General features: G+C 35.5%; 1 protein-coding gene and 1 long non-coding RNA gene across 2 annotated transcripts in view; one reads left to right on the forward strand and one right to left on the reverse strand.

Annotated features, from left to right (window-relative positions):
* The window catches only part of LOC125787359 (uncharacterized), a 759,343-nt gene that overhangs the window by 187,015 nt on the left and 556,461 nt on the right, over window positions 1-15,867 (reverse strand). The gene's annotated exons all lie outside the window — the stretch shown is intronic.
* LOC111195454 (uncharacterized) lies at window positions 4,108-5,916 on the forward strand. Its single transcript, XM_022682857.2, has 2 exons — window positions 4,108-4,262; window positions 4,935-5,916. The coding sequence occupies exon 2, from the start codon at window positions 4,961-4,963 to the stop codon at window positions 5,849-5,851; it is 891 nt and encodes a 296-aa protein (XP_022538578.2). The 5' UTR covers window positions 4,108-4,262; window positions 4,935-4,960; the 3' UTR covers window positions 5,852-5,916.

Here is a 15,867-nt window from a genome sequence, read left to right on the forward strand (position 1 = left end):
GTCGCTTTTTGAAAGTCGTTCACATGGAAAATAATGGACACCTGAGCAACAATGCTACAGATTAGCAGATTACGGCTAAAAGGGAAGTTCCACATTTGAGATTTTTAAACATGTACTGGGTATTGGATTTTTAGTGACCTCAGTCATGGTTAATGTTAACGATTTTAATCATTTTGGAAGCTATTCCAAAACCATTCAAACCATTCCTACACCCCACAGGACTCCATTCAATGGTAAAAGAAAAAGACACATTGTTGACCTTCTTATTTTTTACTAGAAAAGGCCTTACAGGAGCTCAAAACATGTATGCACTTTTTTCTCCCATCTAAAGTATGTTGTTGTAGAGTTCCTAGATGAATAGTAACCAAATAACTTTATAATATTAGACAAGAAGAATCTGACCTTCAGATACTGTAGTTCTGTTTTTTTTTTGCCAGTCCACAACAATCCATTGGGAAACAGAGGGTGCACCGTTTGGGCTGTAAGAGTAATGAATTTTGTACTAGTATCTGGATCCCAGGAAAGCCTTTGTTATAAAGATAGAACAGTGCATTAATATACAGGACCATTATATAAAGGTCTATGTGCAAATCAAATGAATAGAGTTAACCTTGTCAAAATCTATAAATCCATAGTCAATAATTACCACAAAATAAATCTGAGCGTTAGTAAATGTAACGTAATTAAATCTGTGTTATTCACAACAAAAAATATGTTTCTACCTTTACATGAATATATCTAGTTTTTATTTACTCCACATTTGTTCAAAATACTAGACATTGTGTATTTTTTCCTTAATATAATTTATTTAATGATTTAATCCCAACAAATCTTTTTAGGTACACAACAAATTGTTACGCCCTCGCTATGTTTTCCTGTGTTTTCCCCGTTTGCTAGTGTGTTTCTCCAGTACTTTTCCGTCACATGTGTGTAATTTGTAGCTCCGCCCTTTCCCCAGGTGTTCAGTGTTTCATGTTACTATTTACAGGTCACTTTAGTCCTTGTTTATCCGTCGGTCTTTGCACCTTCCTACGTTGTCTGTCTCGTCACGTCTTAGCTTAGTTTTGCCACGTATCCTATTTGCTCTTCTCCACGTTTCTAGTTCTTTGTTTACTTTGTATTATTTGTTTATATCTCTTGTTTGTTTATATTCCTTGTTTTGTACATATTTACATATTTATCCTTTGTATATATATCCCTAGCCCTGTTTTGTACTTATCTGTTTAGTTTAGCTCTTTGTTTGTTTTCCCTGTTTGTTTATGTATATATATTTATTCGTTATTCCCCTGTTTGTTTATTTGTTTATTTGTTATTTATTAAAGTCTTGTTCTTACCCGCATTTAAATCCGCCTCCCGTCTGTTCCCCACGTTACACAAATCTGCACAACAAACAAAAGTCTTGTTATATTTACTAGAGTTTTAGTCACTACCTGTCTCAATGCTCTTTCTACAGTGTTGGTTCATGCAGCCTTCATTTAGGCTCCTGGTACCAAATATTTGCATATTGGGTGTGGCCTCTCCCTTACTTACCATCTTTGTGTCGTCTGTTGCCCAAAGCTACCTTATCCTGGGCGTGCAGTAATTATAATATACATGTTGATTGACAGGTCTCAGTGTTGTAGAGCTGTAAGAGCACATTTATTACAACTTTATTCTGTGTTCCTACTGATCACAGTATGCTGGCTCTGAGCTACAGAGTTCACTCTTTACCCAGTTTACTCCTGTGTTGCTCCATTATTATACTGTCAGTATTGGCAGTATTAAATAATAATATACTACATATGTTGAGAATACCCATGGTACCCAACAGAAAGAACATATTTCCATTGACTTGTATGCATTTGAATTTGTACAGTGGCCTCATGAAGTCAAAAACATAACCAAATACATCTTATAATAGTGCTTTAAATTGATCTTCTCAGTGTTTATTTGATGCTCTGCAGGACATAAGAATATAAATATCTATGTGTTTTGTTTTGGTGAAAGGAATCAGTTTTGCTGGAGATTTGTGGAGTTTCAACAAAGCAGTTCATACTTTTCAGTTTGTGTTTAGAGTTTCTAGAAATGTGTTTAAACATTTGGGAAAAGCTGTATATCTGTAAATATGTTGCACTGACTAGTTTGGTGAAAAATATAAACAAAATGTCTATGTGGAAAGAATTAGTATTATGGTAAAGCTTGCTGAAGATGAGAGGGCTTTTCATTTTGCCCAACAGTGTGTAGTTAATATTTTAATCAAACCAGCATATTTTACAAAATTGTGTTTTAGTAGTTGGAAAAAAAAAACTGTAATCCAGGAACCCAGTCAGACCTGTTTCTGAAAACGTATAAATTGTGAGATAAGTCCTTTCTTTATAAGCGTAATTAACCCCATTTCTACCTGGACTCTTTATGTGTATGGAGTATCAGTATTATATTTTTAGATTAAACACACCCAAGATGCATTTAAACAGATACAAATCCAATCATCTGTGTAATATACTGTGTAATATATAATATATTAAACACTAACTCTAAGCATACTGACCTTGGACATAAAAAAATAAGAAATTAACTGTTTTTCATCTGTTTCTGCATCAGTGGCGATTGCTCTAAGACTGCAAGGGAAGCTCAGCTTCACCTAAAATGTAAAAAAAAAAAAGTGATTAAATATATACTGTTGTGTGTACATGTCACTGATTAAATATGCGTTACACCGCGCTGAACTTAGTTCAGAATCAGCTTCTTATCACTGGTAACGCCGCGGCTTTCCTCTCACTCATTCCCGCAGCTTCACAGCGCTGCTTAAAACAGTGCACAGACTTCAACAGCGGAGCAAAGCGCACGGCGAAACGAGACGAGTCATTGGATAAATGCTGGGCTTTGTCCCGCCCATCGGACGCTCAGCGTCTCTGGGGGTCTATGGAGCAGTGGGCTGGCCTCGGCCGGCCCGGACGCTCAGCTTCTGCATGATGATTGGATGATCTGTCTGAGGCGGAGTCCCTTTTTGATTGACAGCGAAATAAGCGAATCAGCGATCTTTTAGTGTAAAACTCTGTGATGGGAGTATTTTCATTCTGTTCTGAGTTGAACCTGAGACTTAATCCTAATCCTAATAGCGGCGTTTTCTTTATTAAAAACTACTAGAGACAAATTCAGCTTCTATTTCTGGTGCTTTTCAGATTAATTTGGTGTAAAAAGTGGGGAAAAGTGACAGGTATTTTCAGCTGTCCTGGTATGATAAAGTGAGCTGGCTGACTGGAAGTGCTGTAATAAATAAAATGCACTGATGGCCATTCCTCTTGATGAAACTATCTCAGGACATAAATGAACAGGGGCAAGTATTAAGTATTGTGTTATTATTAAAAATAATTTAAATAATTTAATTAATAAAGGGATTATTCAAGGAAATCAAAACTGTCCAAAAAGGAACTAAATTTGCCTGCATTTTTTCCTTTACCACCTTTAAAGATTTTGCGAAATGTTTTTTTTTTTTACTGATCATTTTTTGTTTATTCATGTCATAGCATCTTTTTATGTAATTGTTCAATGTAAAGAATTGGTACCTTTTTTTGTGTAGTGAAAACTTGAAAATAATGCCTTTTGTTTACAAAAAAAAACAAAAAATCTCAGGGAGAGTAGAATTTACGTATAAATAAAACTACATATGTTAAGATGTAGCCGAAATTGAGCTTCCCCTCCTTGAAAGACCAGCATCCGCCACTGTTCTGCATGTATTGCTAAATGTATTTTAAAGTTATTTTGTGTGCACATTTACATGGTACAGATTTATTGAAACGGCCCATAAACACAAAATATACATAATCTATATCACTGTTATCTATATTACTCATCTGTATTCATCTATATTTTAGAATTTACAATGTGGCCAGTTTATATATATATATATATATATATATATATATATATATATATATATATGGGAGCGGACGGTTGCCATGGCAGTGGCTACAGTACAGCATGGCTGCAGCAGTGTGGTGATGTCACAGTGATGACATCACAGCATTTGGAACATTGGAGGTGAAGAAGATCCTGAGTTTGAACTTTAGTGATCAGTTCTTCTTGCACCTGCGACTGAACTGCACTGAGAGAGAGAGACACCTGCACTGAGAGAGAGACACCCGTACCGAGAGAGAGACACCCGTACCGAGAGAGAGACACCCGCACTGAGAGAGAAACACCCGTACTGAGAGAGAGACACCCGCACTGAGAGAGAGACAGAGTCCGAGAGAGAGTCTGAGAGTTTATCCATCTACTCCACTGTAAGTAAATCACTGCAGAGTACACTAAAAAAAATTATGCATAAAATTTACTTTAAAAAAGTTTCTGCATTTGCTTTTTTTTTAATAAATTTAATTTCAGATAAATTAAAGTAACTTCAACTGAGTTTCAAGAATTAAATGTGACATAGATTAAATAAGTGAACTGAACTTCAGTCAATCCTTTCTTATAGTAAACTTTACTTCATTTCTGCATATAATATAACCTAATTACAATTACTTAATTTATACAATATTATTATTATATATAATTTTAGTTAAAACACACATTCAAATATTTTCATAATCTCAAAGATTTATTTTGTAAACAGACCAAGTCTCACTGTCTCACTGTTTTGACACATGGATAACATGTAATACATTTAGTATACTAAAAATAATGTATTAGATGCCATCCATGTGTTGAGACATCATATATTAGGTAATTGTGAATAAGTAATATTGTGTGAATAAATGAAGTAAAATTTACTAAATAACAGAAAGGATTGACTGAAGTTCAGTTCATTTATTTACTCTGTGTAACATTTAAGTCTTGAAATCGAGTTAAAGTTACTTAAATTTATCTGAAATTAAATTTATTCAAAAAAAAGTAAATGCAGAAAGTTGTGAAACTTTTTTTTAAGTACATTTTTTTCCGCATTTTTTTTCCCAAAGTATTCCAGAGATCAGGAGAGAGAGAGATGGAGAAGCTAATGAACGAGAGCGAGGTCCAGCAGACCATTGTACTGATCCAGAAGATAGAGAGTGAAAAAAGAGACAGAATCCTGCAGGCCTGGACTGTGGCCAGTAAAGAATGGATGGAGGAGAAAAAGAAGATGAAGCAGGAGATCGAACTGCTGAAGCAGGAAGCGGGGAGGCTGAGGATGATGAAGAAGAAGGATGGAGAGGTAAAGGACCTCGAGGAAATGAGGAAGCTCCACCAATCAGAGCTGGATCTGCTTCAGAAGAAAGAGAAAGCCAGGAGAGACAGAATCCTGAAGGCCTGGACTGATGAGAGTAACGAATGGGACTCGGAGAAGAGGAAGATGAGGCAGGAGATCGCCCAGCTGAAAGAAGGAGAGAAGCTGAGAGCGATAAAGAAGAAGAAGGATAAAGAGGAGCTGGAGAAAATGAGAGAGCTCCACCAGAAAGAGATAGAACTGCTCCGAAAGACGGATAACGAAAGAAGAGACAGAGTCCGGGAGTCCTGGCTGAAACTCTGCTCTGAATGGAAGGAGGAGAAGCAGCAGATGAAGCTGGAGGAAGAAAAAAGAGAGCGTCTCCTGGAGTCCTGCATGAAGGAGAAAGACGAATGGAAGGAAAAGATGGAGACGATGATGAAAGAAAGAGAGAAGGAGAAGAAGGAGATGGAATCCACGATGAAAGAGAGAAAGGAGGAGAAGGAGACGGAAAAGATGAGGAAGGAGACGGAAGCTGAGGTGATAAAGGAGGAAGAGGAGAAGGAGGAGAGAGGGATGGAGGTGCTGGTGCTGAAAATGAAAGCCCTGTCCCTTGGAGAGGAGGACAACAGGTGGCAAAGGACCAACCTGAAGTCGAAGAGGAGAAGAAGAGGAGTCCGTTCCATTTTTTAGTCTTTTCCCATTTTCCCTTTCTCTACATCTTTCCTTTAATCTTCCAAATAAATCAGTTTTTTTTTATTCAAACTGAATAAAGTCTGCTGTATTGAATTAATCAAGGGTTGTTACATACATCTATCATTACTTGATATAATAATGATTTAAAAAGGTTAATTAGAAGAAAATTAAAAAAGAGATGAAAAATTAATAAATAAAAATAAATAAATAAATGAAAAAATGACAAATACATTTATGAACGTACAAAACTGATAGTTAACGAATGTAAATGTATTATATAATAAACAAAAAGCTACGTATACATACATATATAAATATATAAAAGGGTAAAAAAAAGTGATTGTATATAGAGCTAAAGAGCCACAACCCATCATAAGTAAATTACAATGATTTTACAAGAGGAAATCAGACAATGTTTAAAGTGTAGCGCTTAAAGTGCCATGAAATAGTGTTTGCAGTTTTTTTAGATGATCAAACTATCTTTAATATCAGAGAAAGATAATTAACCTAATTAAACGAAAAGCATTTTTTCAAACAATTATTTGTTTATTTATTATTATTAAGTATTTATTAAAGCGTACTACATCGTAATGCTTGGGAAGGTTACAATAATAAAAAATGAATTGAGACATTAGTTGAAGAAAATGCAATGATTAATAATGTCTTAACCCGTAAGTAGTGTTTATTAATGTACCCTTATTGTAAAGTATTAGCAAAATGACTGATATATAAAATTATACACTGTAAAAGATGGAAATAATAATAAAAATAATAATAGTAATCATAGTAAAAAAAATGGGTACCACTTTAAAATAAGACCTTTATAAAGTGTTTATAAATGGTTTACAATTAGTTTATTAATGGTTACTAATTAGGTTGTAAATGCCTTAAAATCATTAATTATCAGTTATTGTTGTTTGCCAAATATTGAACTATATTACACAGCCATCTATATTGTTGCCCTTCCTACGTATGTGTTATAACTGATTATTTAACCATTTATAAACCATTTAAGCCATTTATAAACTCTTTATAAATGTCGTCTTATTTAAAGTGGTACCAAAATGTGTAACAGAGAGTATAACCTTTTCTCAAATCTCTAAACACATTTTCTGCTTTAAACACATTTTGCAATTTAAAACAGCACTTTTTAAATGCACTGAACTCAGTTCTCTGCATAAAACACAACAATCTGACATAAAGTCACATGTTTTCATATCAAAACTCTGACATTCAAAATCACAACAAGTTTTGCTAGACATTTGTTGGGTTTCAACAAAGCAGTTCATCATTTTCACTTTGTGTTTAGAGTTTTGAGAAACTGAGCCAAGTTTTTAGAAATGCGTTTAAACATTTGGGAAAAACTGTAAAAAAAAAAAGCCTTTTTAAAGGCTGTCCTTTAATGTGAAACTAAATCACAATAACAGGCCGTCTGACTGGTGAGTTTTATGTGTACTTAATGTTTTGGCGTCCTGTATAGGCATACAAATGAGTGATCTTTGTTGAACGGTTGTACACTCTAAAAAACAGAGGTCCGATATGAGTACTTTTTTGTACTCAAAGGTACACTCTTCATAATTGTACCCTCAGAGGTATAATATTGGTCTTTACGGGGTCAGATTTGTTCCCTTTGAAGTACAAAGTAATTTCTAACAGCAATAAGTTCAAATTTGTACCATTTAACCTGCAGCCAAAGGGTACATTCAGTATTCTGTATCACTGTGCTAATAAACAATATATATATATTTTAATTGCACATTTTTTATTTGAAAGCCAGACAATTTTGGATCATCAAGTTTTTGACCCATATTTAGTTGATGATACTGTTTGTAATGTTTATAATCTTTACTGGCACAAAAACCATGGGTACAAAAAAGGACTTTCACTGAAAGGTACTTTTTGTACCTCAATATAAATAAGGTACAGCCCCAGCGATGAGCTTTGTACTCTTTTAAGTACAAATCTGTACTTACTTTTCTTAGTGTGTACTTGTAGGCAAATTAAGCATTTATTGTTGGGTCTATTGTACACTTTTGTAGTTTTTTGTAGCTGTTTTTGTGGGCTGTTGATGTGTATTAAGTTATTATAAACTAGTCAAGAGAGAGAATGTGTAGTTATTGTAATATTTATCTATGTGTCGGCCGGCCGGCCGGCGGCGGGATGGGGTGGGGTGGTTGCAGAAGGGGTACCCACTATATTCAATGCCCACCACTGCTGTAAACTATAAATAAAAAAAATGCGTCTTAAGAAGAACAAATGCGATTAATCTGATTTGTCAATCACAAAATATTGTTGTGATAATCAGATTACACTAATATACTTATACACATGTCGTCACTCAGACACTGAGAATGACTCATCATATTATCATATCATTTCCCATCCCTCAGGTTCAGCGCTGATAGTGAGCATCCCTGAGTTTACTGCACAGCGCCACACAAACACCCACTTCAGCGAAGAGCAACAGAGCGCGCTCAGATCCGGCTCCGAATCCTCGCTGCCAGTGTCAACATGACACTTCAAAGAAAGCGCTTCCTCGGCTTCCTCCCGATTCAGATCACAGCGATTATGCTCAAGGTTATTCAAAATATGACAGAAAACCTTGCGCTGGGATTTCAAGTAGCATTACTGATAAAAGGGGAGAAAAGTTACTGTAATATGACTACAGTGAAAAGTGCAGAACAAAGCTGTTCTGGATCAAGGCCTGGTTACAGACCTACTCTCAGAGCCAGGCCTGGGGCGCGGGGCCCGGAGGTAGTGTCTGCAGGCGAGTGCAGGGTGGCCGGACAGTCCGTGTGCACAAAAAAAAAAAAGATGAGAAAAAATTTTATTTTAAAAAAAGTTTCGCAACTTACTGCATTTATTTATTTTTTTATTTAAGTAACTTTAACTCAGTTTCAAGACTTAAATGTTACATAGAGTAAATAAGAAACTGAACTTCAGTCAATCCTTTCTTTTAGTAAACTTTACTTCATTTCTGCATACAATATTACCTAATTACAATGACTTCATTTATACAATATTACTCAAATAATTTATGATACATAATATATTATAATTCCTGAAATTTAAATATTTTTAGTTAAAACACACGTTCAAATATTTACATAATCTCAAAGATTTATTTTGTAAACAGACCAAGTCTCACTGTCTCGACACATGGATGGCATCTAATACATTCTTGGATTAGTATACTAAAAAGAATGTATTACATGCCATCCATATGTTGAGACAGTCTAATATATGTGTTTTAACTAAAAATATATTATATTATAGTATAGTATTATAATATATTATAATATAGTATGTATCATAAATTATTTGAGTAATATTGTATAAATGAAGTCATTGTAATTAGGTAATATTGTATGCAGAAATTAAGTAAAGTTTACTAAAAGAAAGGATTGATTCAGCAAAAAAGAATAACATTTTTGCAACCTTATTATTTAACAATGTCAGTTTAAGATTTTAAGAAATTAAAAATGACCAAAAAACTTTCTTGGTTCTACGTAAAAATATGGTGCAACATTTTTGCAACCGTATTATTAAGTAATGTCATTCTAAGGTTTTGAGTTAAAAATGACCAAAACATTTTCTATGATTTTATATAAAAAAAAAACATAGTGCAACATTTTTGCAAGCATATTGTTCAGTAATGTCAGTTTTTAGATTTTTGTTTTCAAGATTTTTAGTAAAAATTATAAAAAAAAATATTTTTTTTACATAAAACATGGTGCAACATTTTTGAAAGCTTATTATTAAGTAATGTCAATTTAAGATTTTAAGTTAAAAATGAGCAAAAAATATTTGGTGGTTCTATGTAAAAAAAAATAGTGCATACTTTTTGACACTTTTTTATTATTAAGTAATGTCAGTCTAAGATTTATAGTAAAAATGATCCAAAAATATTTTGTTGGTTCTACGTAAAAATGTGATGCAACATTTTTGCAACCTTATTAATAAGTAATGTCAGCTTATAATTTTTAGTTACAATTGACCAAAATTATTTTTTGGTTTTGCATAAAAACATAGTGTAACATGTTTGCAAACATATTATTCAGTAATGTCAGTTTTTAGATTTTTGTTTTCAAGATTTTTAGTAAAAATTATAAAAAATATTTCTATTGTTTTACATAAAAACATGGTGCAACATTTTTGAAAGCTTATCATTAAGTTAAAAATAAGCAAAAAATATTTGGTGGTTCTATGTAAAAAATTGTGCATCATTTTTGACACTTTTTTATTATTAAGTAATCTCAGTCTAAGATTTTTAGTAAAAAAGACAACAAATGTCTTTAAATGTTTGGTAAAGATAAAAATATGATGCAACATGTTTGCAACCTTATTATTAAGCAATAATAGTAAAATGATAAAAAAAATGTTTCTATTGTTTTACATAGGAAAAAACATAGTGCATCATTTTTACAAGCGTATTATAAAGTAAAGTCAATTTATTATTTTTCTTTTTTTTTTTTTTTGTAAAAATTGCTTTGCCTTTGGTCCATGACTCTGAATTGGACTAACGTGATTGGATGAGATGATGCAATGAGAAATGGATGATAATGATAATTAATATGTTTCTAAGCCACATTCAGTTCCACTGTTAAATACTCTATAAACACACAGATCTGGTCTGAACTTCTCTGGGCCTAAATAAACCCCCAAACTGATGAGCAACCAAAGCTTCAACACTACCAATCCGATGTATTGTTATGTAAGCAGTGATGGTTGGTGCTGGTGATGGACCAGCCCCAGTATCAGCACTTTTATTACCTTTCTTCAGGTGATACGGGTTTAAGGCATCAAGGCATCGACAGAAACTAATTGGATTCCGAACCAATTCAAGCGGGAGAGCGTTTGCCTTTCGATGTGTAGTCTCATCATTATTATTATTAATGGTGTAATGATTCCATTTTAATTCAATAATGTCCACAGGGGAGAGCGGGGAAAGCGAGGAGAACCGCAATTTCACACCTGGAAAACTCACAGACACAAATCAGAAAACATCATTAAAACACAGATTGAAGGCTCTGCTGTGCATAACTAACCTGCAGTGGAGGGATCTTGATGTTTAAGGAGGTCTGAAGATGGTGTTTCCCCTGCATTGATTTAGGAATGATAGACTATTGGATTAGAATCAGTTGCAAAGTAATAAATGCAAGGTTGGGGTTGGTTCCATCAAGAGTTTTCAAACAATCAATTGTGTTTTCAATGATTTTATTGAGTTTTTGTTTTTTATTAAAGCTCACCTTCCGTCGTTTTTTCTTTCATTTTAAAATGTCTAGTTGTGGTCTCTAGTATGAATGAATGACATGTGAGCCGTTTTTGTAAAAAAAAAGTGCTCAGGTGTCTCTGTATAGCTCTTTTTTAATGGACTGTTTTAGGGGTGTGTCCAAAATGACCGGATTCCAGCTTTGCTCATGAATATTCATACATGCAAACAGCATGCAAATATCTCTCCTCTGATTGGCTAGGAGCACTGCGACGCCCCTCCGCCGCTCTGCCGCTCACTGCCTCCCACCTCCTAACTGATGAGCGGTGATGTTGCGTCGCTTCAGCTCCGCCTCTGGGAGTTTCTCGAGCCAAGGTGGGCTGGTCTGTGAGTTTCTGCCTACGTAGGCAGAAAGATAATTCAAAATTCACCCGTTTTTCGGAGGGGGGGAGGGGGGATTTCTTTGCTTAGCTCCTGCAGACAATGGGGGCTGCAAAACGTGCAGGTGTACACATTCAACTCGGAGAGACCTACTGTATTCCACAAAAAACAAGAAAAATCGGATTTTCGCAGAAGGTGAGCTTTAACAATTTGGTGGGAATGGGAACTAATTTGGAAGTTTTTTTTACTGTTATAGTTATTCCACCTTAAATTTTAGTTACATCTGCATCAATAAAATAGTCCATATTGGCGTGACTCTTAAACACAAAACGTAACTCGGTGAAGAACATTCAGTATAGAGACAATGCAATGGGTGACTAAATGAATACTATATCATTTTAAACCTCAAGCTTTAGTTGTTTAAGTAGTAACTTTGGTTTTAAAATAGAATGTATGTAATATACAGTCATATTAAAAGGTTTGGGCACTCCTATTAATCTTAATCATTTTTAGTTCTAAATAGTTGGGTGTTTGCAACAGCCATTTCAGTTTGATATATCTAATAACTGATGGACACAGTAATATTTCAGGATTGAAATGAAAATGTGCAATATGCATTGTGTAAAAGTATGGGCACCTTTATCATTTTATTGATTTGAAAACTCAATAACTACTTTTTACTGACTTACTGAAGCACAAAATTGGTTTGGTAACCTCATTGAGCTTTGAACTTTATTGCCAGGTGTATCCAATCATGAGAAAAGGTGTTTAAGGCGGCCAATTGCAAGTTGTTCTCCTATTTGAATCTCCTCTGAAGAGTGGCATCATGGGCTCATCACAACAACTCTCCAATGATCTAAAAACAAAGATTGTTTAACATAGTTGTTCAGGGGAAGGATACAAAAAGTTGTCTCAGAGATTTACCCTGTCAGTTTCCACTGTGAGGAACATAGTAAGGAAATGGAAGACCACAGGGACAGTTCTTGTTAAGCCCAGAAGTGGCAGGCCAAGAAAAATATCAGAAAGGCAGAGAAGAAGAATGGTGAGAACAGTCAAGGACAATCCACAGACCACCTCCAAAGAGTTGCAGATGGTGTCACTGCAACAATACAGCGCACTTTGCACAAGGAGAAGCTGTATGGGAGAGTGATGCGAAAGAAGCCATTTCTGCAAGCACGCCACAAACAGAGTCGCCTGAGGTGTGCAAAAGCACAGAAGTGCAGAAATGGCTTCTTTCGCATCTGCTCACAGCCGTAACTGTTACTCATGCTGTATTAGCATTAGGGTTAGCATCAGTGAAAAGCATTAGGACTAAGGACTAAGGTTCATTAGCGTGCACCAGTGTTACCCATGTTAGCAATAGCATTAGAATTTGCACTGCATTGGTTAAGACTGCATTGGTACCAACATAAGAGCTACTGGATATTTCTTTCTTGGGAAAAACTTTACTGATATGCCAAATTGCCATTGGATAGCAGTACATACCGTATTGTATGCACTATAAGGTGCACTTAAAATCCTTTAATTTTCCCAAAAAAACACTTTACTCACCCAGTGCTAGCTCTTTCGCCTTACAGAGGTGAGTATATTGGACTGTAGCATGCGTCTTTACTGTGCTAAAACAAACTACATGGGACATCCGATGATTATTTTGGGTGGCATTTACTAACACTAACCGTCTCTAGTGCTGCTGCTAACCGTGCTAAAATACTGGAAATCTAAGCTTACTGTAAATAAACGGAAGCACTTTACTCACCCAAATAAACGATTTTTAAGAGAGAAATCTGTGTAGATTATCATCCAGGGCTTGTTTGACTTTGAATCATTTTATAGTTTTTATTTAGGTGCCCCAGGAGTCGATACCTGCGTAAAATTAGAAGGGAAACATGGCAACACCCCTATTCTTCACTAAAGGCATTAACGCCCAGAGTGGACAGTGCAGTGGTAATGATGCCGTGATGTGACTATGCTAAAAATCATATTGGAGCATTCTTTTGCTTCAATTGAACATGGCAAAAGTCATAGGACATGATGGTGTCTCACTACTTCAGAAATAGAAGTCTTAGCCATTGTGTACTCACCTACTCAAGCCATCATTGTGTCGGACATGCTGTTGTGTTCGTTATATTTTGTCCTAAAATGCACACATTCAGTTTTCTTGGCTAATTCTGGCACATCAGTTCCAGCCTTGAAGATTGTCCCTACCTGCACTTAGGATTCCCGACAGAGAGTTATGCTGACCAATGGAGAGAAAGTGAACATGCTAGCATTCCGAGAAAAAGAGAGACAAAAAGGGAGAGACAGATTCCCGTGGAAGGTCAGATGGAGGGCAGCTGGCTGGCTGTGGCTCCTCATCCCAGGGGAGATTCTGTGGGTGGGATTAAACCCCCCTCCCTCCTTCACACGACTCCAAAACGAGCTCCATCCCAACGAGAATACCTGTCATAAAGCACCAGAGAGCTGCACTGCGTCACCTTTTCCTTTTCTAGCCAAATACAGCCTTTAAATAAACCGTAGCAGCAGCTCGTTTTAAAGCTGTGCTGATTTGATACGGCCATATTGCTAGAGAATCTGTCCAACTGTGTGTGCAGACATCCCAAGTTATATATATATATACAGGGGTTGGACAATGAAACTGAAAACTGTAACTTTTATGTTTTTTGAACACAATCCGGGTTAGCACCCGAACATCCCTTTCAGACAGCTTCCTCTTACAGCGTCCACAGTTAATCCTGTTGGATGTGGTTGGTCCTTCTTGGTGGTATGCTGACATTACCCTGGATACTGTGGCTCTTGATACTTCAAAGACCTGCTGTCTTGGTCACAGATGCGCCAGCAAGACGTGCACCAACAATTTGTCCTCTTTTGAACTCTGGTATGTCACCCGTAATGTTGTGTACATTGCAATATTTAGAGCAGAACTGTGCTCTTACCCTGCTAACTGAACCTTCACACTCTGCTCTTACTGGTGCAATAATGTGCAACTAATGAAGATTGATCACCAGGCTGCTCCAATTTAGCCATGAAACCTCCCACACTAAAATGACAGGTATTAGTTTCATTGTCCAACCGCTGTATATACATATGAATATATAACCTATATATAAAATATAGATGAACTGTACAGCGGGCAAGACTTTCATTGTTTTTTTACTTTTGCCAGACATGGATATACTTTAGAGTAGTCAGAGGTGAAATGAGTTTTGATCGTTTTGAATACGCACATCTCTCCATCTCTTTCACATTCATGATTGGAGGAAAAATATCTGTGCCACCTGCATGCATGTGCTAGATTCCCGGAGATTTTATCTGACCTGCAGGCATCAGGGAGCCATTATTGATTGAAAATCAAGGTGAAGTGCAACATATGCTAATGTAAGTAGCAGTAAAAGCCATTTAGCAATGCGCTCTCTGGTAGCGATGTTAGGACACATTTCATTAAAAATACGCCCACTCTGTTTTTCCTTCTGGTGGGTGGAAGCGCAACAAATGCTAATACATATAAAGCAAATGCTAGCATCCTTTCATCACAAATAATATACATCTGTAGTGCTTCTATTATTGGAGGGAAATGTAACATATGCTAATGTAGGTAGCGGTGAGAGCCTGTTGGAATAGCATCATGCTGTAGTAATGCTAGGTACATACATTTCATTGAAGAATAAAATTAAAAAAAACATCCATGCAATGCTACAAATCCAGCTCAAAATCAGCTTCTGCTGGTCTTATTGGTCACGGTGGTTGGAAAGCTGGTCATCTAGGAGAAAATATACCATATACTGATAAGCTAACTCAAATGAATTAACTCTGTTTTACATAAAATTGGATATTTCTAAACAATACTCAACTATTTTGAGTTAGCTGAACATTTGTGGGCACATATACTGTACATTAAAACTAAGATCTTCGACTTAGACCACATTATAGTCTGTTTTGCCATTGGCAGCTTCTTTTTTTCATTGGCTTCTGGCACAATCTATTTGCATACTGGGAGTGTCCCCCATTTTCTGACAGAAACTCACCATCAGTGTGTAGTCATTCCTCCCAGGGCTACCTTTGGTAAACTTGTAGATCATATAGTATGATTAACTGCTTCACTGTAAACCCACTAATAGTTTCAACTCAACTCATGAACAAATGAAGTCAAAGTCAATTACTCAAAGTCAATTACTCAACTATTCAAAGAGAGAGCTTTGAGTTGGGTCAACTTATAAGAGTTTAGTCTGTTGGGACAAACTATTTGCATTTACCTTTTCCAGTCTTAAAGTGTGAATATTTATAAAGCAAATATTTAAGAAAAATGGAATTCAAAAGAAAAGTAAGAATACACATCAACATATTTATTTATTTATTTATTTATTTAGAGCACAAGATACTAAGTATAATTTTTTGGCAAATGAATTGGTATAACAAAAATAAA

This window comes from Astyanax mexicanus, chromosome 24 (assembly GCF_023375975.1).
Source record: "Astyanax mexicanus isolate ESR-SI-001 chromosome 24, AstMex3_surface, whole genome shotgun sequence".
NCBI lineage: Eukaryota > Metazoa > Chordata > Actinopteri > Characiformes > Acestrorhamphidae > Astyanax > Astyanax mexicanus.